Raw genomic sequence first — 27,025 nt, 5'->3', positions numbered from 1 at the left:
GCCAGAGAGAATGGGTATCTGGTTAGCTGTTTCAACCTGTGTTAGTTTTCTATACCATGGCTTATTTCTTTAAACCAAAGCCAGGAGAAATGTACTTTCCACTGAAAACGCAAATAAGGAAGGGCGTGTGTGTGTCTTATTCTTCATCTTCTATATTTTATTTAGTAATGTGGTTATCTGAAAAACAAGATACTTTCTAGAACTAATATTCTTCTCTAGAAGAGGTTTGAAAAATTAAGAAGTATGCGTGTTCCGCACATCACCAGGAAAACAATATCCTCTCATTTCAAGTTAATTTTTCTTCTTGAGCACAATTTTTTTAGAGAAAGTAGAAATTCAGATTGTGTCTAAGGAGGCAATTATGTCCAGTTTGAAAAAAAACACTAAGAAAATTAATATCTTAACATAAATTTGTCTTAGGAAATTAATATCTTAATATAAATTTCTTTTTTTTCTCTTCACAGATTAAAAAGTTAACTTGGAAAATTCATACATGCCTAAATCTATTATTTCATTGTATCATCAAAGAACTGGCTTGAGTGTGATGTAACTTTAAGCTACTTCAGTTTACTTCTGACTAGTCACAATATTAAAAAATTTAGGAGTGTCAGAATCTTAGAATCTCCACATTGGAAGACACCTTAAGATTTCAAATATGTGCTCCTGAGGTGGGGTCATTAGATAACTGTTTTCTCATATACTGGGTGACAAAGTAAAAATGAAGTAAAAGTGTTCAAATATTTCAACTATTCCCCTTCAAAAAATTTTCACATAAAAACTTTCAAATTTATAAGACATTCCCAGATTCTAGAAACTGTTCATTTTAATGTGTCTCTGTTTTCTTTTAAGTCAGTTGGAGTTATTTTACATACGGTTACCTAAATTGAAAATATTAAGCCTAGCTGCCAATTAAATGAAAATAAAGCAAAACTATCTCAAATGCCAACTTCCTGGGAACACATTTGTGAGCTCCCATACTGTGAGGCCCACCCACATACCAACCTGAGCATCTTCGAATGTGTATCGTCCAGGCTCCTTCACATTCTGTGTGGTTTTGTCATAGCTCTTAGAATCCAAGTTAATGGCACTGGGGGCTCCTGGAGCCAGAAATTCTTGCCATATTTCCTGAACTCGGGAAGGGACTTCTCTAATAGGCCTTTTCTTCAGGTCCTCCACTGCTAGCCAGAATCTATGCAAAATGAGACACCCAGCAATAACTGTGATACCTCATAGTCTGTGAATTCTTACAATATTGACTAACCATACCATTCACGACAATACATAATAATGAGCTCCTTTTTTTCTGAGGGCTTCCAATATATGGCCTTTTTTTTTTTTATTAGTTGTATTCAAAGATATCAAAGTTTTCAAAAGGAAATATTGGAAAACAATCTCTTTTAAGTGTTTGTTGTTGAAAGCAGATCTCCCAGAGCCCTGATTCTTTACACTTTAATTTTTAGTAGAGCAAAACAGCACTGCTAAAGAACCATTTATTAGAAAGGAAGAGGAGTTTGAAGGGAATTACAGTGAGTGACATAGAGCATCTGCTTGGGGGATAAAGTAGGGCATTATACTGTATTCTTTGGATCTTTTGTCCATTTGAGCAATGAGGGTTAGTACGGAGAGGATTTTCTGCTCTACCTGGCAAGGGAATTACAGTGAAGCTTTACTGGAATTAAAAGAGGACTGGACACAAGATCAGAAAAGGCCCCTAGATGGAGAAATCGGGGCAAGTAACTAATTTTAGTCTATTTAATTCAGAGAGTTATGGAATGACAGAAGCAACAAGCTTTCACATGCCATTGTTTTAAAGGTTTAAATTTGCAGAGGCATTATAGCAATTCAGAAGCTCTGAAAAAACAAATATATACTGACTTACTTCTAAATATACAAATATATTTTATATACTTCTACATAGAATATTTATACTGTAAGGAAAGAACACCAGAACATATTTTGGTTGATAAGAGCAAATAGCAAAGTCATTTCTTTAAATTTTGCTCTATGTTATATGTTTTGGGTAGAACTAGAAATAATGTTGAAAAGATGAATATGTATATCATTATAATTTAAAATGAAAAAAATACGTGAAAAAGGAACTACTAGGTCTATGTTATCCACAACATGGACCATTATCTCTCTAATGGCAGATGTAGTCATGCATGAAATGGGCAAATGGCCACAAAGACGAAGGTCACTATAGGCTATAGAGTCTTAAGAGGTATATGACAAGCAGAACCTTCAAAATTACTAAGTTTTAAGTTAGGCATTAATGAAAGGTCAGAAATAAGCAATAAAACAGTTGAACTAGAGTTAGAATAGCAAATACTACTCAATCTAGTGAGTTTCCAGTTTCTAGAGATCATTTTCCTGTACATATATGTAACAGTAGATTTACTGTTGTTTACTACATATATGTCACAGTAGATTTAGACAATGCCTTACAGATGAAACTACCATTACTGCTTTCAGAAGGGAAGGCTCAAGACCATTTCCTCCAAAAACAAGAGATTTGGACACTGTGCAATTTTATTTCTTAAAAAGATTTTATTTATTTATTTGACAGAGAGAGACACAGTGAGGGAACAGAAGCAGGGGGAGTGGGAGAGGGAGAAGCTGACTCCCAGCAGAACAGGGAGCCTGACATGGGGCTCGATCCCAGGACCCTGGGATCATGATCTGAGCCGAAGGCAGACGCTTAACGACTGAGACACCCAGGCGCCCCTGGACACTGTGCAATTTACTAGGAATGCCTTGTGCCATCTGAGGGAGCATAAATGTTGTAATCAATGCTCATTCAAGTTCATTCCAGCATGCTTTTAACACCTTAATCAAAAGAATTTTTCTGTCCTCAAAGAACTACTAGAGAAAAAGATACACCATTCAAATGGCTGCCTAATATTAGGAAGCCCAGGAGGGGCTCTTGAGGAATAGCGCAAATGACACAGTGTGGGAGTGCAGAGCAAGAAAGAGCCTTCTGCTGGGCAAGCACTGGGCTGGAAAAGGGAGTTCTAGGAAAGCTGTTATAGATGCAGTGATATCTTAATGAACTTGAAAGTACAGACAAATTAATAAAGGGTTGAGGAGGTATTAATAACAACATCTACACTAATATATAAGTGCAGGCACTGTTCTAAATGGTTTAGCTCTATTAACTCATGTAGTCCCTACAACTCTAGAGTAGGTGCTATTATTTTCCCCATTTTCAAGAAAAGGCAACTGAGGATATGGAGATTAAGTCACTTATTTAAGGTTGCCCACTATGAGTGTCATAAGTAGGGTGAGTTTCATAGCTAGGGTTTGCCCCTGGATAATTTGCAGAAGATGACATGCTTCATCTGACCACTCAGATGGCATTTGACCACTCCCTCAAATGTCTCCCTAAGAGCATCATTGCCTTTCTTGTTCTTGACCTTACTGTAGGTGCTATAATAAGTTAGTAGAATGGAAAGGATTCTGGTAAAATCCCACCCCCCTTAATATACGGTAGGTGGAATACGAATAAGTGTTTTAATGTCTTTGAGTCTTAAGTTCTTCATCAGTAAAATGGGATGATAATGTCTATCTCAGTAGGTTTCCATTAGATTAAATAAGATAAATAATGTAAAAGGCACTTTTGAGTGCCTGACATATTTTTAGACACTCAACAACAAAACTCATGTTACTATGTTTACTTAGTACTTATGCTATGCTACGTGTTTTACCTGAAAAAGGAATGAGCAAAAACACACCAGTGGATAGCAGAGGTTATATTTGAGAAAGAAGTAGTCATCAATAAGCAGTATTCCTTGACTTTTTTTTCTGTGTTAATACTTGAAGAAAATGCTCATATGAGTGTCTCTGTGTGTAAAGAGCAGGTGCTTACAGGCAGCTGCTTGATAAGATGCACTGAGACTTATTTAAGCTCAATTAGCCCTGCCAGCAAACTGGACTGTTCTGTTTCCCTTAATCTATTACACCAGATACCTAAGTGGAAGAAATGGGGCTCAGATTTGGGGAGCAATGGAATGTAGCCTGTATTGGTTTATAGAAAGCCGTGAATGCCAATTACTAGCCAATCTGACTTGAACAAGATGATTACCTCCCCCCAGACATATTTTGCTTATCTGAAAATGGGGCAAGAATGTTTACACTTCATTTTTGGTGTGATGCTTAGGTGTGTGATAATCAGAAATAGTAAACACAAAATATAGCATGGCATACTTACAGCAGTAGTGGATATAATTATAATATAATGTACATATAAAATATGTCATATTTCTTATACAAAATGACTTAGCTCGAAAACTAGCATGGCATAGAATTATTGAGGTTAAGAAATGGTTAAGGTTTGAACCAAGGCATCAGCAGTCATTCAATTCATCCTTGAAACAGAGTTTGCACATACTCTTTCCTTTGCCCATTTTAGTGGATGGGGAGGTGGAATTTTGGCCTGGTTATCTCTTGACATCCAGGTCATAGCCTAAAGCCATTTCCCCTGTGATGCCTTTGCTGACCTCCAGCTCTGGGTTAACTATCCGTCTATACTTTTCCGATCTAAATAACCACCATTTTGTGCTGTGATCTCTTTTCTTCTCTGTATCCACCACTAGAATCATTTTTATTTGGTTAGGTGACCCTGGTGAGGCTTATTACTTGTTTATTTCTTCATCATGATACCAAGGATGTCAGCACTTATTTAAAAACTTAGAGAATTAGAGGAAATTCTACCTCCTCATCCTCTAAAAGGCTAAAAAATATTCTTTATCTCTGCTCTGTTTTTTAATGCATTCTTATACTCAATAATTGATGATGTGGCCTCAATGTAAAAAAGAATCCTTAGCAACTGTAGATCTTGTAATAACCCTGTCAAAAAGGGTTTCCATAAACTTGAAAGAATAGGAAGCTACATCCCAACAATTCATGACAAGCACACATATATAATAACATTCCTCCAGGTTCCGTCTGTGGTTATCTTGCTTAAACCATAGGACATCTGTCAAAGTTCTACATTATTTCTGAATGGTTTGGTATTGGTATCTGTTAAATCATCTGAAAAGAATGTGACAATGCCTAGAGCTGTATGTAGTGTTCCAATGAAAATAAATGAATGCTGAGACCTTTCTGTAAATGAATTTCACAGGACTGCATAAGTCATGGGAAAGTAAATTAGGGTATCATGTTTCAAAAGAATAATGAATGAAAGAGTTCATGGAAAAACATTTTTATGTAGTGGAAAGTTATCACTCACTTCAATGATCTTAAACAGAGTCACTAAAATCTATTGCAGTGTCTCACATTTAAAAATTCAATTTCCAGGTGCCTCTTAAGTTCAAAAAATTTCAAAAATATGTAAGGATGATGTTCACAACAGATGGGTGGAATGCACACCCCTTTTCTACTAACAGCTCAGTGTGGTATGGATCTCAACTGCCCTGAGGCTGCATTTAAATGTGCAAAGTGAATGAGCTGCCCCATAGTTTTGTTTCAAGTTATTTTTCATAGGCACCCAAATCTCTTTTCCTAGACCTTACTTAGGAAGCAATATGCAAAGAAGACTAATATTGATAAATAATAATTTAACTGCATAAATATTATTGGCCATTCCTCATTTGCCAAACATTAGTCCAAGTATTACACTTCTTTACGGAGTCCATTTCAAATGCATCAAATTTATATACTTAAAAGATCAAGAGATAGTGTAAAAATAAACCATTATAAGGGATTCATAATCCTGGACAGGCTTTGCCTTTTTTTAGCTTTTTTCCCTCTCATCAAGAGGCAGAAATTCAATGGGTTCATATCATCATCATGTTGGTTAGAGAGTAACTGATCTATTTAGTGCAAAATAACCAGACATATTACAGTAAGTCTCTCTGACATAGAATAAGATACAAACAGTGTGTCTTACCTTAAATTTTCTGAGCTGAATTCTGACTCTAGAAATTTAAGGAACTGTTCTCTCCCAACTGGGTCTTTCAGTGCTTCATCCATGCCAAAACCCCATCGTTTTACCCTCTGCTGGCTTGGTTCTTTGCTTTAGGAGATAAAACAAAGCCAAATATATTCCTTTCATTACCAATTCTATCTTCTGTGATTACATTTCCCTTCAGAATCACATATACTGGGGAAGTTCCCATCTTTAACATATCTTTCAGAAAAAAATATCTGTGACTGATGGTTTTGCATGAAATTATATTGAGGCATATGTTAGGCATTAACAGTGGTGTCTAATGTTTATTGAGCATTAGGTGCTTAGTGCTCTAGATGGATTCTCTCTTTTAGATATTTTCCTGCAACTTTATGAGATAGGTACTGTTATGTTCTCACTATATAGATGAAGAAATCAAGGCACAAAGAGAGTTATAACTTGCCAATGTCTGAGAGATAATAAGGGGCAATATTCTAGACATTTTGACCTCAAAGCTCATTTCTTAGCCAGTATACAATGCAGTCTTGAGGTAGCATGTTGTACTGGGGGAAAATGCATTGGGAACCAAAAGGCCTCAATTCTGGTTATGAGTCTGCTGTTGATGAAATGTGTAACCTAATCCTAGCTGAGTCACAACATTCTGGGGCCCAAATTCCTCATCTATAAAATCTAGAACTTATGGATGAAGAGTTTGCACTTGTCAAACATTTAAGAACACTGGATGGGGGTAAAGGAAAGAAAAGGTCCATAAACACAGTTTAGTGAAGTGCCACTAAGTACAAAATCCTCACTCTGTAAAGTAAGAGGCGCTGCTCTTTTCATGACTGTCAAGATCAGTGATCTAAGTCTTCCCTTCTCAGGAAGGAAACCAGGAAGTCTTAAATTGTGCTTTGGTTTTCTTAAGAAGTCAGTTCTCTTGTCAGATTCTCTTAGAGTGTTTATGGTAAGTTCATTTTGTTTTAAAATTGAATTTATAAAGGCATACTTGTATTGGGCTTAAATAAGTATGGATTTAGCATTCATTTTGCTTGAATACCGCAAAATGAATGCGGCCCTGTGGATTTTCAAAGAAGCTAAAGCAATGCACTAAATTTCAAAACTGAAGATCTCAACTCTGAATAGTCTATTCTGAAACTCTTGTCCCTCTAATTTTGTGCCAGTCCTCCGGAAACGCAAATCTGAACACAAATGCAAGTATCTAAGGTTCAAAAACCATTACCTTGAATGAGAACTTTGTATCATGAGCTAATAGAGACACAGAGTAAAACTGACCTTACAATTATCAGCTATAGAATTCTTCCTATTTCAACTAAACCCTGAAATAAGTGAAATACTTGAAGAGAAGAGAAAATGTCATATACCTTGCTTCGAGTTCCCAGAAAGTAGTATCATCAGACAGCCATGGGTTAGAAGGGTCAGGTGGCACAAGAAACGGGTCATATTCTAAATATTGTTCCGTGTAACTTAACAGACTAGAGAGAAAAAACATTTTCATTTTCCTTAGTTTTTCTGGCTGAGGTTATACCCAGCCCAAAGTAAGGAATACAATATAAAAAGGTCTGGCCAAGGAATTGCTTGCTTATAGAGTAAAATCTAATGGCAGTTTTTATGTTTCAGTAACTTACACGCATCAACTTGTGCATCTTGGAAGGTAAATGTGGCTAAGGAGTCCATGTCTACCCATGCCCAATCCTAGTGAGGCAACACCCCTCCATTCAAATGAAGCAAAATGGAAGGCATCAGTGTGTAAAAAGCAGTGCTAAAAGTCAGTTCCAATCTTTAGTCAACCAGTCCACCCACAGCTGAATTGATTTTAGCCAACTTGGAGAACGGGTTAAAAGGGAATTTTTGTCAAAAGTATTTACAGGAGTTAGGTAAAGGGCAAAGCACTAACATTTCTTAAAAAATCTGTATTCAAAAAAAGAAAGAAAAGAAAAAGATGGAGCGGAGAGGAAAGAAGTTGGAGAGGTAGGATTTGACAATGCTCCAAAGTAAAGAACACACGTGCCATTAATAACAGATTTAAATGAATAAATGAAAATATCTAAAATCTGTGTTTAATTCAAATTCTGAAGTCATGCAGTAACTGAAAAGTGTGAATGTTAAGATGAATTTACAGAGAGGCCCTAAGTTGCCAAAAAGTAACTTGATAAATTGAAAGCTTCATTTCTCTCAGCAGGAGTGAAAAATTCAACTCCTTGGAATTGTCTTCTATATCTGATTCTGGTTGCACAGGATTGGATCTCTACAGATTGAAGATAGTAATGATCATTCTGTCATTTAAACTATAACAGAGGAGTTCTTTGGAAGTTTTCTATGTGCAAAATGGAAAAACAAAATAACATTTCTCACAGGATTCCATTTTTAGTGCATTTAACTGTCACATGAATTTTTTTTATTTATAGGGGCATCTTGAAATACTTACCTATCAGCAACTTTTGACATTTTTAACCGATGTCTATCTAACTGTATTTGCCAATATTTAATCTGAAAAGAGTTAAAGAAGTAGTTAAATAAGTAGTGACATTCTCATAATTTTCAACTCTAAATTCTGATAGACTGGGCAATTCTAAATAAGAATATGTTCTAAGTAAAATTTCAAAAGTCTGAAAAATCAAATGAGACAGCTCTGAAAATTAAAGTGTTTGAATATAAACATAGCCAATATCACTTTAGAACAGCAATGAATTTGAACATTCTGCATGCTTTAACAAAATGTAACTTTATTTTTAAAATGTTCTAGAGATTGTAAACATTTATTCATAGTGAATAACCAAATCAGAATCACCCCCCAATATTAAATTCAGAAAATAAACGTGTGTGTTATTTGTACTATAATTTCAAAGTAAATCCTACTTCCTAGTACTAGCCCAAGAAAGCATCAATGATACGTGTTTTGGGAATAATTTTATCAACATTTCAGGACAAACACATGGACCTAATAATATATGGAAAACTTTAAAACTCTCTAAATTACTTTCCATTCACTGTGATTATAAATATACTAGAAAAAGTATTATTACACTATTGATAAACCATATCACAATAACATATTAGGGGAAAAGAATAAAAAGGGGAAAATGCCCCATGACCAAGCTAATCAAGAGATTTCACTATTATTTGATATAAGAGACACCGGTGTTTGCTTTGAAATATTGCTTGGAGGCAAAACTATTGATCAATTAGTGAAACAAGACATGACGTATACCATAACTGTACACCAGTGTTAATGAGGGAGAACTTCGAGAGGCTTATGGAGAGCGGTACCAGGAGAATAAGAAAAAGCACTCTGTGAAGATCATGTCACAAGACTGGATACATAAAACACGTGACTCAACGTCACCAGCTTCTTGTCTTCTCCTTCTTCAAGAAGAGCTCCAGAGTACGAAATAACTCTTGAAATGGAGGCACCTAAACGGCAGTGTACATCCTTTTTAAAAATTGGTTAGAGGACACAGGATTTGGGGAATTAAAGAGTGAAGAGATCTGGAAACCATCTGCATATAGTGATATATTTCCAGGTGACTACATATCTTAAAATTAAATGATTTCACTACCTTTTAACTGCAACTCTTCTCTATGAAACAGTCAACCATACAAATAACCTTCTAAAAAACCCTCCCATTAACATTGACATGTAGTCTTCATAGCTACTACTCTGTAAACCGTCAGCAGGTCATTTTATAGACTGACCCACCTGTTGTTGTAACTCATCTTCTGTTGGAGGTTTCGTTTCTGGTGTGGGTGTGTGGGTAGGACTGTGACTTCTAATGTCATTTTGTAAACCATAGACAGACTATATTAAAGTAAAAAAGAAATATATTAGGACAAAATACCATTTATAGTCACAGACTTTCTAAAAGGTAATTTTGTGTTACATATTCAGCAAGGTAACTCAAAGTTTTGCTGCATATTTGATGAAGCTTCTTATTAAAATTCGAAGGCACTGCTATCATAAATATCATATGAATATAAAATAAAAGCACAGCTCTTTGAAAAAATATGTGGTTAGATTATTAACTTTGACAGAATAATTGATTATATGGAAAGAACATGGTAAGTCTGATAATAAGATTTGGGGGTGGACTGAGAGTACTAAGTTGGGGAACAACAACACTATATAACATTTAATAAGTGTTGATTTCAGAATAAAACAGGGGTGGATATAGAATAGAATAAAAATTTAATAAGCCAAAAGAAAATGAAAATAATTTGAGTTTTACAGAATGGAATACTGAGGAGAGAGACGAGGTTAACAATTCCATTATTGATTTAGTCTCGGCTAGTGTGATCAAAGACACCCCAGAGTGCTCCAACTTTCCCATCTCAGCATTTGGTTGTTTACCTCACCGTACTGGCCTTGCCATTCCGTGGCCATTGGGTGCCTTTTGCAAACATCAGTGATCCCAAAGTTTTCACTTTGGAATTCTTGATGCCCCAGTGCTTCTTTTGTATTTTGTCAAAAGGTCAAACCTACTACTTAGGAATATTCTTTTTTGAGAAAGACCTATTATGGGGGGGCTGGTTGGCTCAGTCTGGTAAGTGTCTGCCTTCAGCTTGGGTCATAATCCCAGGTCCTGGAATTGAGCTCTGAGACCCGAGTTAGACTCCCTGCTCAGCAGCAAGTCTGCTTCTCCCTCTGCCCCTCCCCCTGCTCATTCTCTCCTTTCTCCCTCTCTCTCTCAAATAAATAAAATCTTAAAAAAGAAAAGACCTATTGCTTAGTAAGTACAAATAAAGATCTGGAGACCTTAAAAAGACAAAAAATCTTCAACTGAGGGTGAGACATCTCACATGTCAACCCAAGGGAGAAGCCAAATAACTTTTTCTTTAATATCAAAGAATTATTATTTTAAAATAAAGGATTTAATATGAGATATGGAGCACTGTTTCTTTGGACATGAGGATGAAAGGTAAGGACATAATAAAACTTCATGAGCCCACAAAATTAAAGTTACCAGATAGTTTTGGAAGAAACTCTTAAAATCAGAAGAGGGTAGGATCCAGATGCTTAACTGAGCCAATTTTCAGGCTCATCACCAACCTCACCAATATCTCTAAATTCAAATGTGTTTTGTTCTGAACCTGTTTTCACTCAGACTCTATCTTTTCTTAATGTTCACCTGTTGGTTTTATACCTGGACCCTCTGGATGGACTTGGTTTTTCCCTTGTAATTCCCCATTACTTTGCTCTTAGGCTTTCTTCAGTAGATTTTGACTTGGCTTTAACTTACCTGAATCATCCATTTTAGACTATCTTTGGTAAGTCTTTCAATCTGCCCTCTCTTGACCTCACCTGAACCTCTGGGAACTCAGGTTCTATCACCAGGCAACAATTTCAAACGAGCAGCACATATGCTGTGAATTAATTATTAATAGGACTGAACCGAATGGCTTAAATTTTCTCTGTTCTTTCTTTCATTTAATCATTCAACATTTACTGAACACCTACTATATGCTGGATATAATGCTGAGCATTAGGGATATAGAAGTAAACAAAGATAGATACGTTTTCTCCTCCACTGGAACTCACAACTTAGTGGAGGGAAGCATGTTACACAAATAATCACACAAATAAACACACGATTAAAACTGTGATAAGTGTTATGAAAGAAGATAATAACAGGAGCATAGGGCCTGAAGTACAAGGAGACTTAATTTCCACCAAAGAAACAGAAAAGGCCTATGTGAACTACTAACAGTCATATCTGAACTTTGAACTCTGAAGTAACTGGTGAGGTTGATTTTTAAAAATTAGGCAAGTGAAAGATCACCAGTTATTCAATAATCATAGACAATAAATGTAGACATTTTCCAATGTCTACAATTTTTCAGTTGTACTACATTAATTTATGATAAAGAAAATAAAAAGACTCTAAGGCTTGAACACTGCATTCTTGTTTACCTTAGTTTAATTACTTAAAGTCCTTAATAAGAATCTATACTCAAGTAAATAATGCTTATAAGGTAAGAAAGCTGTTTTTTTTTTTTATGTTATGTTAATCACCATACATTACATCATTAGTTTTTGATGAAAGCTGACTGTTTTAACAGTAAGTTTTTTGGTTAAGATTAAAAATAATTAAAAAGACTGCTAGAAAAATACTGCATTTTATGGTGTCATGGAAGTACACTGATCTATAAACTATCTTCTGCCTCTGCATTTCTATGATTGTTTCCGTATGCATGCATAGCACATAGGCTCAGGAAGTTCCATTAAGAACCAAATCCCTGGGAGGTGGTGTTTAAAGCAGCCCTCCAGCAGCCTCGCTACCAGCTCTGGGCTCTGAGGTTACTATGGAGTTTCCGTTTCATGCAGGTAAACATCAGGAGTTCTCTCTTTCATCAGTCAGAATGGCTTTCATTTTCTGGGGACCAGTGATAGCTTTTAACTTTGATTCTTGGCTACAGTGAAAATGGCCATGAATAATGAAGTTTTATGTACAGGGCTTATTTTAGGGACAAAGGAGGTAGGAAGTTGATCCTATTTTGGCAGACAAGTTCTGAGGATCATTTGAAATGTAAAAGGTTTTCATTTTTTTTAGAAAAAGGAACTATATTAAAATATTGGCCTAGAGTGGGTGGAGTAGAGCTAGCAACAGGTAGGGCTGGAGAGGAAAGGACATGAAATTGTCTCAATGGGGGGAAATAAAATTAACCAATTGGGATCCATTTTGAGTTGTTAGCAAAGCTAGTTACCAATCAAGATGCTTTGACTTGATGAATATACCCATTTATTTAAATCCAGGGTGGCTGAACAAGCTTTTTTCACATAGGGTACCATCCAAATGAATACTGGGTAAGTTATTCATAAAATGAAACAGATCTGACTTTCTACATAAACCCGTTCATATGTGATTTCCCTTCACACCTTAGAAGAAGTCTAAGAAAATGCTCTCCTACTTTTATCTTTGGCAGGCGGTGGGGAGGGGGGGTGCTTTAAAACTGAAACTAAAGAGTACAGGAAGCTTTTATGCCTTTCTATGTGGAGTGAAATCTCTGGGGTTTTTCCAACTGATGGTGGAGGGAGGGGATCTTTCTCTTTCTTCTGGATTGTTTAGCTCCACCAGACAATGGATTGGGACCACATCTGCTGGTGTGTGGAGGAAACCAGTGCACAAAGAGGGCAGAGAAAAGAGGGCATGGGAGAGTGAGCGAGAACCCTGATGAGTCCCTGGGTCCGTCACCCCTGGGGGCTAACTCTGCCCCACCAACTCCCAAGGGTTTAGAATATACCCTGCTTTTTGCTATTTTGAGCAGAATGTTTGTTGCCTGCCACTTGACTGTACTTCTTACTTAAAACCCTTTTGTGTTACCCTAAGGTATGAGTAGTTTCTTCTGTTAAAATTAAAATTCCACATTATGAATATACAAGTGAGGAAATGCCAATTTTTTCTGTATAAACAGTTTTATGTATAAACAGCCACTGCATTAAAAGCAGGAAAACTAGACATTTAATCATGAATTTCCTAACTGTTCCTCCAGAATGTGCACATTAGCTATTACCTAAAATATGAAGTGTCTTAATGCCTAAATGAAGATGACAGAAAAAAGAAAAGTAACGAGACAAGAAACATCTTACTGTTGTTTTGAAATATGGGTCCTGAAGTTATAGGAAGCAGTCCAACATGTGGGGTTAGTCATGTACATACAAATGCTTTTTTCATTTTCCTCAGGTTTTGTGTTGTCCTAGGGCCCCTCTAGCTATTGTCATATAGAAGGATTCATCCTGTGATGGTTAATTTTATGTGTCAAGCTGGCTGGGCCACAGTGCTCAGATATTTGATCAAACATTATTCTGGATACTTCTTTGAGGATGTTTTTGAATAAATTAAAATGTAAATCAGCAGACTTTGAATAAAGCCAATGGCCCTCCATAATGTGGGTGGACCTCATACAATCAGCTGAAAGCCTGGACAGAACACAAAGATTTCCTCCAAGCAAGTGGGAATTCTGTCAGCAGATGGCATTTCTTCCCTGGGACTCTAGCCACTGGCCTACCTCGTCAGGTTTGGGGCTTGGCAAACCTCTACAACTGAGACAATTTCTTAAAATAAATCTTTCTCTCTCTCTCTCCCTCGCTCTGTCTCCGTCTTTCTCTCCTGCACCCTTTGGGGAACCCTGACTGATACACAGCCTGACCTATTATAATTAAAGTTTTAGAAACAGACTGAAGAAAATCAGGTACACAGTGGCCCTTAAAATTTGCCTAGATTAGGCTGGTTTCTTTCTGGCTATGCTACATTACCATTCCTTCATAGAAATGTAAGGAAATACATTCCACCTACTTCTTTGTATTTTAGTAAAGATAGATTTAGAAACTGACTGATCCTAAATACTTAAAAATATCTCCAATCAGATGTTCTTCTAAGCCTTCTCTTCATATGTTTGATAAACATTCCAATCCTTGATATTCTTTAGGTACATGTAATGGATTACTGCTTTAAGGATTTACTGGGTCCTTTATTCTTGTTATGATATATCATCATGAGAAATATTATTACAGCTGACTGCCAAAGAAATGAACAGCAGTTCTCTTTGCCAAGGGTAGCATCTGTTTGCAAAAATGAATTACAATCCAGGGGTTCCACTTTCTTACCAGCAAAAGTTTAAAACAGAGGGTGGTCACCTGACAATGAGCAAAGGACATAGTCGGATTAGCTGTGGAAGGCAAAGACAGTTTCCAAGGTGATAGGCTGGCCTCTGCCATTTCTGTCTAAGGCTTGCAATCCCACAGAATTACCCCCTCCACAAGGACAGAACTGTGAAAACTTCAGAGGGTGGTGGGACAGTTTGTTGTTTGCCGTGTATTTTTTGTAATAAAATGGTGTGGTGATTTAGAATCCCAAATCATTCAAATTCCCTTGATAACATGTTATGGACTGAGTTGCATCCCTCTGAAATTCATGTTGGAATCCTAATCTCCAATGTGACTATATATGGAGATGGTGTCTATGAGGAGGTAATCAAGGTTAAAGGAAGTCATGGGGTAGGATCCTAATCCCATGGAGCTGGTGTCCTTACAAGACGGACAGACACCCGAGCTCTATCTCTGCCATGTGAGGACACAGCAAGAAGGCAGCTGTCTACAAGTCAGGAAGAGAGCTCTCACCAAAAACCCAACTTGATCTGGGACTTCTAGTTTCCAGAACTGTGCGTAAATGAATTTCCATTATGTAAGCCACCCAGGTTGTGGCATTTTGTTATGGTTGCTTGAGCAGACTAATACATACCACTTAACACAATTACATGGTTATAGATGTATAGACATTTGTTTGCTTCTTCACTGTGTGCACTCTCATTAGACCATGAGCTGTGGGAACAAGGTCATGCCTGCTCCATTTACCATCGAATATCTAAAAAGCAGTACATACCTGGCATAAAGTAGAGACTTGTTAAATCTGACTGAATGGGTCATTCCAGTTACTAACCAAATATGAGCTAATGTAGCAGTGGTCATAATTCTATAAGACAAATCAGTACGTGACTTAGAGTCCTATAACTTTCTATGTAAAATAACATGATTTGTGAAGATTCTAGCAAATTCAACACTTCTGACTCTGAGATGCTATATATATATATATATATATATATAAAAAAGTGAAAAAAAAATCAGCATTCTCCAATTGTTGAAGACAAAGGCATACATGCTACTTGCTGTAGCATTCTTCAGAATTTTTGTTTTTCTCTGGTAATTTCAGGTTATGGAGCTCTGCAGTTAGGCCCTGCAGTTCTACCATTATCAATTCACAGGAAATTAGACCACAACTGAGACAGTTAGAGCTCAGTGATTCCAGCTCTATAGCATTTCACCTTGCTAGGCCTGGTATTTTCCCATCACTAAGTGAGAGCTGATAGTATGTGAAGCACAGCATTACCAATTAACGCTTTTCAAGTTTTCAAAAAGCACAATGTCATGTGTAGCGCTGGTAAGACATCAATACCATGTAGCATTAAGAACACAGTGTAAATGATGGCTTTCTTATCTTTAAGTCCTATCTGTCCATCCACATGCTTTCTCTTCTGAGTCAGAGCATATCTCAGTTGGTGTCTGTTGGGAAAGCTTGACACAAAGTAAGGTATTATGAAAAGTAATTCTTCAAAATTCAGAAGTAGTGATGGGTGGCTGAATGTGCTTTTTAGAGAGATGATTGCAGCTCTGAATGCTGTTCCACAGCACAAAACCAGTCCCCAGTGCCCTGAGGCTGTGCTGTGCATAGAGGAGGGAAGGAACTGCATGAGGCCAGTCACAGGAGAGCAGGGCCAACAAGCCTGGTTTGGTCTGGCTTTGCCTCTTTCTCTCAGAGAGCTCCTAGGGGCAAAAGCTCTGGAGCACTGCACCTGAGTGGGTTTTGTGGCACTTTTCCTATGGCTTCTTTATCCTGACATCAAGGTAAACTGCCTTAAAAGAAAGAAAAGGTACTTGGATCATATTGGGGCCTCATGATGTTTATATTTCTAAGGATGGAAGAAAAAGACAACAAGAAATAAGACTACAAAAAAAAAAAGTTTAGTGCCTATTGGAAAACCCTAATTCTACATAAGGAAAAAGCCATGAAAAGGAAGGTCTTGAGCTTTGTGGAATGCTTTAATCCAGTGGTGCCAACCTTTGTCTGTGTCCTCAGCTCAGAAATTCTTATGTGCATCAAGTGTTTTTCATGGAATGAATAAAAATGCTTTCTGTGTGTATGTGCTACTTTAAAAAATATGGAGGTACTATTGCTGTGTATTTTCAAGAGATTATTTAAAATGTCACTGAATTCTGGATAGCTTTTTGTTTGTTTGTTACGTATTCTCTCACATAACAGACACCGAACAAACATACAACCACTATCTTATGGTTGTTTCACAAAATTCTGGTGTTAAAAGGGGATCCTCATACAAACTCTGTAGTTATATGTCTTTATGACGTCCCTTTTCCCTTCATAATTTTCTCTAAAAATGCCCTTCTCTCATCAATATCACTTTTTCTCAGATAATCTCCATCTGTGTTTCCTCATCCCATGGGCTCTGAAAGAGAAGACTTTCTCTGCTGATGATCCTTCCTTTAGATGGAGAGAGGAGGTGCCCTCAGCATCCTTGCCCCCCATCACAGCCCCCTGCATGCCCTGGGACCTGTGTGTGCTGGAGAACCACGATAGGAGTACTTCCTCAGGACAGATGGACTGACAGAAGACCAGGGTTTGAGCTGCCAGATTTTCTTCTAGCCAAGGAACAAGGAAAAGCAAGGAAGATGCTAGAAGATACTCCAGGAAGTGGGCAAAAGGTTTTTGACTGATGTCCTCCAAACAGTGCAACCCATACCAAGATCAGCACAGCAAACATGGATATTACCTTCCGTGTTTTGTGTGGGTTTCTCATTCTGGATGACTTCTTAATGTCCACTTCAGTGGTATTTACACAACCAGGCTGAAAATGGAAAAACAGAGAGACAAAGGAATCTTTGAGGGTGAAGTTTTTGATCCATGCATTAATGACTTGCCTTTCAGGTCCCTGGCAACTCTTTCTAAATGGCCACAGCCACCCTCTCAGCAGAGCCAGTAAAAAAATATATTATACTCTCACTCCTTGCATAAGAAGGACTTCAGATAACATTCTCAAGTCACTTCCAGAAAAACAGGGAAAAGAAATGCATGGGCCTTGCCTGTGAAAGTGGGTGTTGACATTAGTAGTTGCTAAGCCAACAGATTCAGAGCAAGGGTGTCCAAAGATCAAGTGGATCATAGCCCAGCTGGTACCCGCACACAGCCCTGCTCAAAGTGTCTCTCTATGTGAGGTGACACTGTTATTAAAGCTATTTGCTTCCCAAGTTGGAAAATTACAATCTGTTGACCTAGCTCAAATCCCAGAATGAATTTTTTTTACAGTGATTCATGAAATCGGGGTACTGGGAATATTTGTTTTCCATACACAGAATGGGAGTGTGGGCAGCCTGCTACTGGTTCTCTGACAACCTCAAGAGTATCATTTTGCCAGATTTATTGTTCTGTTGCACAGAAACAGAGAGCTGTAAAGCTTCCTTTGTATTTGGAGGAGGAGAGGGAAGGAGGAAGAAAAGAGAGAGAGGGTGGGGTGAGGAGAAGGGGAGGAGAAAGAGATGCGGAGGAGGGAGAGGGAGGAGAGAGGTGGTAGGAGAGATGATGAATCAGGAAAAAGAGAAGAAAGGAGATTCCAGAATACAGGAGACCTTATATCTGCAAAGGTCCTTAGATATCACTTAGTCTTTAGAAGTAATTGGAAGGAAGTGTTTATATGGATTGTGTTTCACCAACTTTCAAGTTTTGGTACCAGATATAGGGATCTCTGGTACTAGTCAAAAGTATTATGTTGTACAACTCCACTCAGTTTCTCTGTTTTTTTTTTCCCACAGATTGCAAGATCATTAAAACATCAGATATACCTGAAAGCAACTCCAGAGAAACCGTGAATGTGGAAAAAGACTTTTGTGCAGTTGGGATGTTGTGGGAGGGGTAGGGGCAAAAAGGCAGCACTGGTGTGATTCCAGAAATAAGCTGTTCTCTACACTCACTGGCAGGCAAGGGGGTTCACTCTCTGTATAATGAGGACATGGGGCATTTTCTTAAACCAACCTGTCCTGATAGCACGGCCATTGGGGCAAAACTCCACCATAACAGTGTAAGGGATAAAGAAGTAAGCAAGCAAAGCCTTTTTTCTTGATTTTTTCCCCTACATATGTTGCATGTGAAATATATATACCACAAACACATAAACACACACACACACACACTGCACTAAAGTGTTAAATAAATCACAAATTTGGTTTGCAATCTATATGGAAATAGCTGGTTCAGCACCATAGTCTGCTTGGCAGTATAGCAGGAAGAGCACCCACCTGGATTTACTAACTGACACTGAGCAACTCACTTTAGCTACCCCAGCATCAGACTGATCAATATCTGATATTCTGATTTAATTTTTCTGTGGCTCATTGTCGCATGAGTATTTTTTAAAAGACCCCTAGTGATTTTGATATACAGTCAGGATTCACAACCATTGATCTAGATGTAACAAAATAATGTTTTGAAAATATTAAAGCAATATTAAAGTGTCTTCATTTCCTATTAGATTTCCATATCCTTGCAACCTTCCACATGTAAGCCTCAGTCCATTAGGAAGGCGAAGCACTGAAATTCTTTAAGCTCTTACTGATTCATCAAGAGCCAAGCATGGCAAGACAGATCATAGAGATCTTCTTCTATATGTTAAGAGGTAGGAATAATGAGGATATGATATAGAGGAAAAAGGGAAGGCATGTCCTTCCAGGAGCTGGAGAAAAAGAGACGATTTATTATTTATTCAGAAATATTTATTTCTGCATCTAATTGCCAGATCTTGTGACAAATGGTAAAATACAAGGATGAATTATAATCTTCTAATATAATAAGCATAATAAAATGTCAATCAGCACAATGTGGGAGCACAGGACTGGAGAGAAGTTGGCCTGGGCATTATGCAACGAACATTTCATATATCCATTATTATGCACATCCTCTTGTTTCTCACCAACATGGCAGATAAATATATATATTTTTAGTATTTGAGCAAATTTGATCCCAATAAGACCATGTGGTCTTTGGTTATTTTAAAAAAGCAGTCATAAAAAAATAATAATAAAAATAAAAGAAAAAAAAAAGGCAGTCATCCTTTTAAGGCATATATAACATGTACCACTAGCTGGCACCAGGTCCATGTGAAATGTTATGCCTAAATTGGTTTTCTGCACTACTAAACACAGCTTCCCAATAAGATATAAATAACATCACTGTTACCAAGTAAGCGCTCAATACAAATGTTCAAATATGTACTACTGGCCAGATATAATATTAAGTTCATAGTATTGTTCAATTTAAGGAATAATAATGAAGTAATATTTACATTGGCCTAAAAAACAATCATAAGTTACTTCTAGCGACTCAAAGGTGCATTTATTCAACAGAATTAAGCTGTGTTATGACATTACTGTAACACTATTTATTAAAAAGTAGAATTTAATGCCTTGGAATCCATTCCTGAAGTAGTAAAAGGATCATATTATTGAGCAATATTACTGCCATAGTGTTCAAGTAAGTGTCTTAATGAGTTGCAAAGCAGAGCTATTGTGGTTTCATCACTGATTTTACTTAAAAGAATCTGAATACCATTCAGTTCCCGTCATGGCAAAATGCCATTGTTAGTTGTAGCAGAAGGCACACTGTGCTCAGGATAACTAGGGAAACTTGAGGACTCTTCAGTGAAGAGTAGCATGAAGAGACAATAATGGAGAACTACTCTAATTCAGTCCCAGCAGCTGAAGTGAAACTGGGCAAAACAATGTCCTAAATGGCAAATGAATGGAGATTTAAGAATGAGCTGGCAAACAGAACTGATAATAAGAGACATCCATATTCCTGGAAATTAGGAAAAAGATATGATTCTGGGAAAATTAAGGTTTTGAATATTGACTGTTGAAATATTTTGAATAATTATTGGTTCAAATGTGATTAAATTACTGGAAAATATTTGTCATTTTGTAACACAGTCAAGTTTTAAAAGTTCAATTTGTCATGTATTGTACCTCAATCATGATTCCTTACTCTTATATAAAGTGATTACAGATTTCAGAGTGTTCTATCTCAGGATATATTTTTTTAAACATCTAATTGAAGATTTTATTTCTGTTCTTGGGTCAGCTGGGCTTACTAAATGCTATATGTGAAGGAAGTTGTTTAAGGTGACTACTCTGGAATTCCTTCTATTCAACCTCCTCTATAATATTTATTCATTTGATTACTACTCCATCTTAGTTGCTGGACACAGAGTCTGGATTATGTGATCCTGCTTCAGTGTAGGCTGTGAACGAATTCTGAGAGTCCACAGACAGAAGGAAGACTCTGGCAGCAGAGGGGAGGGAAATGTATGATGGCTTGGAGCTGTGGATAGTGGTCAGGTCAGGTAGAAATTGCAGCTCATGGTAAGGACTTTGGTTTAAGTCTAAAGGTAAGTGGAGGTCATAAGGGAAGTGATTTATATTTTTAAAAACTCACCTCTCACAAAAATTAACTCAAGACAGATCACAGACCTAAATGCGAAATGCTAAACTATAACCCCCCTAGAAGATAAGCATAGGAGAAAGTCTAGGTGACCCCGAGTTTGGTGATGACTTCTTATACACAACAACAAAAGCACACAGTCCTTGAGAGAAATCATTGGTAAGTTGGACTTCATTAAAATTAAAAACTCCTGCTCTATGAAAGATAAGCCAGACTGGGAAACAACATTTGCAAATGGTATATCTGATGAAGACAAACATACAAATATACAAAGAACTCTTACAACTCAACAATGAGAAAATGAACAACCCAATTAAAAAATGGGTAAAAGGTCTGAACAGACACCTCACTGAAGAAGATATACAGATGGCAAACGAGTGTATGAAAAGATGTTATACATCATGTGTCATTAGAGAACTTCAAATTAAAATAAAGTTGAAATACCACTACACACTTACTAGAATAGCCAGGATCCAGAGTCCTGACGACATCAGATGCTGCAGGGCAGGTGAAGCAGCAAGAACTCTCATTCCTTGCTGGTGGGAATGCAAAATGGTACAGCCCTGTAGTGGAGGCCCTGACAGGTTTTTTTTTTTTTCTTTTTTTGTAACGCAAATGCATGATTTAGGCTTTGATGATTGAGCAACCATTTCAAAGAGGCACCCATTTCAAAGACTGCTATCTCAAAGAAACACATCTTCAACCACACCATTAGATAAAAAGGCAGGCTGCCTCCCACACCAAAGTTCCTTTGTTTTAGAGATCTTGGTTGATCTCAACAGCTGATCATCTTGGCTACTTGTTTTTGTTTTATTTTTGCTCTTTCTCCTCCATTGCTTTAAATTCCTGCTATTGTGTTTTAAATTCACCAATAAAGAGTGAGCCTATGAAGCCCTAAGCCCCCACTGGACCCTAGTAAAAGCAGTACCCCAGGCCCATGTCCCCCACCTCCCCTCAACCTCATTACGTGGCCCCCAATGTGCTATGTAATTAACAGGTACTGTAAGTAATAAACCTTTATTTTTTCAAAGTTTCCTGATAGCTGTTGTGGAAGGGCAACTTGCAGTAACAATAAGAACCACAGGGTTGATCCACCACAACACTGGTTATTGACAGGTTGAGACCAGCACAAAACAAGCCACTTTGGAAGAGTTGTTTGGCCGTTTCTTAGAAAACTAAACCTCCTTTTCCAACTGATCCAACAATTGTACTCCCTAGTATTTATCCAAAAGAATTGAAAAATTATGTCCTCACAAAAACCTGCACATGGATGTTCATTGCAGCTTTATTCATAATTGCCAATTATTTATTTATTTATTTATTTATTTATTCATAATTGACATCCTGCAGTAGGTGAATGGATAAATAAACTGTGGTATGGAATACAATGGAATAGTGTTTAGGGCTAAAAAGAAATAAGCAATTAAACCACGAAAAGACACGGAGGGACCTTAAATGCATATTATGAAGTGAAAGAAGTCAGTCTGAAAAGGCTACACCATATGATTCCGACTATGACATTTTGGAATAGGCAAAACTACGGAGACAGTAAAAAGATCAGTCGTTTCCAGGGGTTAGAGAGAGGGATGGATGATTTGGGCAGAGCACAGAAAATTTTTAGGGTAGTGAAACTATTCAGTATGATACTATAATGGTGGATACATGTCATTATACATTTGTTTAAAGCCATAGAATGTTCAACACCAAGAGTGAAGCCTCATGGAAATTATGGTCCCCAGGTGACAATGATGTGTCAGTGCAGGTTGATTGATTGCAACAAAGGTACCACTCTGGTGAGAGATGCATTTTGAAGCTAGAATCTATAAAATTTGCTGATGGATTGGGTCAAGGAGCACAGTGAGGGTAAAAGAGTCAACGATGACTTCTAGTTATTGGCAACTAGGTGAGGTGGTGCCATTTATTGAGATGAGGAAGCCTTTGAAAGAAACAAATGTAAACAAAGAAAGAAATCAAGGATGGCTCCTGGATTGCATTTACATACAATTTTAGTATTTTTACTGAATTCTCCAACCAGAATATAACTCTTTATGCAGTCACTGTCAAGATTCATGACTCAGAACATTTCAATATTAACGCTTTTACAATAACCTGGCCCATCCTTTTGTGTCTTCGACCTTTTGCATCACTACTGGCAATAAGAGCATATCACTGAATGTGCAAAACTAATATCTGACGGTCAGTTATGGAGAACCTGGTGGAGCACCATTGCATTACTCAGCGCCTCTACTACACTTCTCTAAATTCTTCTCTAGTGCATCCTACCAGACTCTCCTAATCTGTTCTGGTTGAAATCTGACCACTTCCACTTAACATCTAGGAACTGTCTGTTCATCCTTCTGTGATAGTCCCTTTTTATGGAACTGCAGCTGCCACACAGGTGCAAGAATAGCCAGACTGTCACAGTTCTCAACAGGCTACCAAGAGGACTCTAATTAATTTGCTATGGCTCCTTTGTGATCACTGGCATTACTCATGTTTCATGTTCAGCCTTTAAATACTTAAAATATTCCAACTAGAACTGTTTTGGAATAAAAAAAACAAAACCAAAACAATGGGTAGAGGTTGAGTTGTCACACTTACCTTGAATAAAATATGAGCTCCTTCAGGAAGGGACAAGAGTCTGAGGCAGGTATGCATGAACACTTCTTTTCTGTTACACTTGGGCCTGCCATTCACGCAGTGGTTGATCTCCCTCCCTTTCTATTTTTTTTTTTCTTTACAAAATGCTGGTTGCAATTTGAGGACATGCAAAGGTTTTCAACTGGGGGATAAAAAAGACCCCTCTGAGATTGAAAACACACACTCCAACTTGCTGTACACTGGGGAGTCCTGGTTTGGCATTTAGGGCACTTTAATAACCTTCAGTGAAGTGGCATTTGGGTAGGCATTATGTCGCTGTCCCTCTGGGATCTCATTCATGGGAGGGTGAGTAGCAACAAAATTTTGGGATTCCTGGTCCATAAGCTTATATCATTAAGTTCCTTAAAACTTTTGACTTTAACTCTTTAAGGTGTTTGTTGAATGTAGGCATGAACCCAAACTAGCTCTCTGATGGCAATGGAAATTGCCCCAGCATGAAAGTTAAGAGCTAAAAAGTAGGAAAATGGATCAGTTAACTGAACTGGTGAAAGCAGTTTTGTAGATATTAGTATTGTTAGTACTGGTGATTTAATGGCATGCTGTAACCAGTGAAGAGGACCAAATAAAATTCCTAATAATATAAATAACTCACAGTAAGTTCAAAAGGCTTATAATAATTGTTAAATAACAGTGGGACAAGTAGAAAATAACAAGGTCATGAAAATCAGTGGATATTGGAAGTGGCCTTGAATTCAATAGCCTTGAATTACAAAGGATATGGGAGGCTCTTAAGTCATTTATTCCCCAATGGAAAAGAGGCTTACTTCATTCTCCAGGCGAGACACACAGAGAAAGGCTATCTGTAACACACACCTCAGGTCAGCAAGACCTCTATAAAGAAGATGAATTTCAAAGACACACTCTGTTGCATTAAACTTGATTTCCAAAAGTAGGAAAAGGTAAGCATTTTATTTATCTAGTGGTGTCAGAAAAGAGAATTTCACATAAAGTTATTTTCCAGATTACATATTTATCACTAAGTGCCAAAACTCAATTTTATTTTCACCATTAGAAAAAAAGATCTTCTAAAATAATTCCCACACATCCCTACATTCTTACACAATTATATCCAAAGCAATGCAATCTTCTCTTGTTGATTCAAGGTCATTATTGAGAATGACACTTACTGTGGCATCCTTAAGACAGCAATGCCTGTGAGGTAGATGGTCCTAACTCTTAGTGTTTTTTGAGCTTTTTAAAAATTTTATTTCATTTTTGGAATGCCTCTGCCTTCTGCCTGTCAGTTGTCAGTTTTGCTGCTCTCAGTGTCCTTGCCCCCAGCTCCACCCCATCATCCTCTAATCTGTTACTTGGGTTCTGACAGGGGCCAGGAAACCAGACAAATACTTCTTGAAAAAACACAGTGTCTAACATTTTAGCAAGTGAACCTATCAAAGTACCCAAGTTAGAGTGTGGGTGTTTTAACCATTTCTTTGACTAAAACTTTCGGAGTTTATTCTTGGCTAAATTTTGGATAGAATTAGGTTTTTGGATATGTGGGGAAGGAAGTATAAGAATGGTGACAAAGAAAATGTAAACAAGTTCTCATGATACCTTCTGGAAAACTTATAGGACATAAATATTATACAAGTTAATTGAGTGGATCAGAGTAGATGACATGAAACATTTGTCTGGAGTTCTGAGATAGGGGACGACACAGGGAGGGGGAGATTGTGATTCATTCTGTGCTCTCAGGGGCAGAAGGAAAACCTAAGTGCATTGAGAGACTGGGCAGTGTCCTATAGGAATGTCTGCCCCAAATCCTGCAAGTGAACAATCATGTGCCCTGCTCTATACCAGCTGCCTGTGGGGAAAGCCTTCCAGACACAACACTAGTTTTAGTTCAGTTGCTCAGAAAGGGCACTGACCAGCCACGAGCTCCTCTGGCCTCCCCCACACCATTACTCATCGTCTTTGCAGCAAAGGTCATCACCATCCACCAGGATGTTCATGCCATGACCTGGGAGTCATCAGTGACAACTCACTTTCCCTTACTTCCCTCATTTCATTCAACAGCAAATCTTGTGCATGTTATCTCCAAACACATCCTGAATTTATCTGTTCCCCCTTGTGCCACCAGCCTGGTCTAAGCTGCCGTTATCTCCCACCTGGACTATCTCAGAAGCCTTCTGATTTGTCTTCATGAATCCTTTCTTTCTATCTCCACTCTACCCCCAAGTTGTTCTCTGCACAGCTGTCAGACTGACCTTTTAAAACTATAGCCATGTCATCATGCTCCTCTTCAAACGTCTGCACACTCCTCATCGCAGAGGTTTCAGATAAAAGGCAAACCCTTTGCCATGTTCTACAAAGTGCTACGTAAATGGCTTCTGCCTGCCTTTCCAACCCCTCTTGGTACCTCTTTGCCTCTGCTCACTTCACCCCAACCTCATTGGCCTTCGTCCTGCTCCTCACATGTATTAGTTTCTTCCTTTTGGCCTGGCTGCTACTTCTTTCCCCAGTATTCCATTCTGGTCAGAGAGAGGCCTTACTGGACTACTTGGCCTCCAAACCCTCCCAATCATACCACCCTGTTTTTATTTTTATTTCTAGCACTAGCCTCTACCTGGGATGTTCTTGTATATTTGCTTGTTTATTTTTTCTCTACCAAAAAGTAAGCTCCTCAAATATAGGGACTTTGTCTGTCTTGTTTAATGTCATCACCAGAGACTGAATTTTTCTGTTACCTAGTAGGTGCTTAATGAATATTTAATGAATAAATAAATAAATAAATAAATGCGAGAAACCATAGATAATACATCATAGTTATTTCTGAATATCACTCATGTTAAAAATACAAAATGAGTTTTATTTACTGTGTTTTGGTATATTGTGCATGTGTGCTTGAGAATATTGGTACCTATAACTTAACTTCCAGACCAACTGGTCATCAACTATCATTATTACCATACATTAGTTGAACAGGAAACATATGGTCTAATTCTTCAGTTAGACTTAAAAGAAACATTTCTGGTACAAGAAAAGTTAGCTCAAATGTTTTTTCTCTTGAAAGGTAAGTAGTCCATCACTTGATAAGTATATATGGCTAATAATATATTGCTTCCAGATTTTACAGGGGTTGAGTACTTAAAAAGCAGGAGGACACTGGGAACTTACAAAGATTCAGTTTTAGAGAAGGCAATATGAACAACCTCCTCTGCCACTGCATTTATAATTTTGTTTCAAACTATCTCCATTTTGACCTACAAACATTCAAAGAGAAATAAAAGCTGTGCTTCTCTGCATTTTCCCCACCTGGATGTTTAAGGCACAGGAAAGTTAAGATAAAACAACTGAACTATAGGACACAATAGTACATCTCATGAATCAGTTTTTGGTTTTCAAAAGCATGTGGGTTTTTAACAATATAAAGTCATTTCAATCCATGAACATGGGATGTCTT

General features: G+C 37.5%; 1 protein-coding gene across 6 annotated transcripts in view; it reads right to left on the bottom strand.

Moving 5' to 3' along the window:
- RGS7 (regulator of G protein signaling 7) overlaps positions 1–27,025 on the bottom strand; it is a 510,082-nt gene that overhangs the window by 23,013 nt on the left and 460,044 nt on the right. For all 6 annotated transcript variants that reach the window (XM_036070634.2, XM_036070633.2, XM_036070635.2 and 3 more), the window contains 6 exons: positions 17,246–17,320; positions 9,609–9,707; positions 8,337–8,398; positions 7,273–7,383; positions 5,891–6,016; positions 1,003–1,189 (listed from right to left, as the gene is read on the bottom strand). In XM_036070634.2, the coding sequence (XP_035926527.1) occupies positions 1,003–1,189; positions 5,891–6,016; positions 7,273–7,383; positions 8,337–8,398; positions 9,609–9,707; positions 17,246–17,320 (660 nt within the window). The remainder of the gene's footprint in view (positions 1–1,002; positions 1,190–5,890; positions 6,017–7,272; positions 7,384–8,336; positions 8,399–9,608; positions 9,708–17,245; positions 17,321–27,025) is intronic.

Source organism: Halichoerus grypus, chromosome 7 (genome assembly GCF_964656455.1).
Source record: "Halichoerus grypus chromosome 7, mHalGry1.hap1.1, whole genome shotgun sequence".
Classification (NCBI taxonomy): Eukaryota; Metazoa; Chordata; class Mammalia; order Carnivora; family Phocidae; genus Halichoerus; species Halichoerus grypus.
This window is presented reverse-complemented; position numbering and strand designations above follow the sequence as displayed.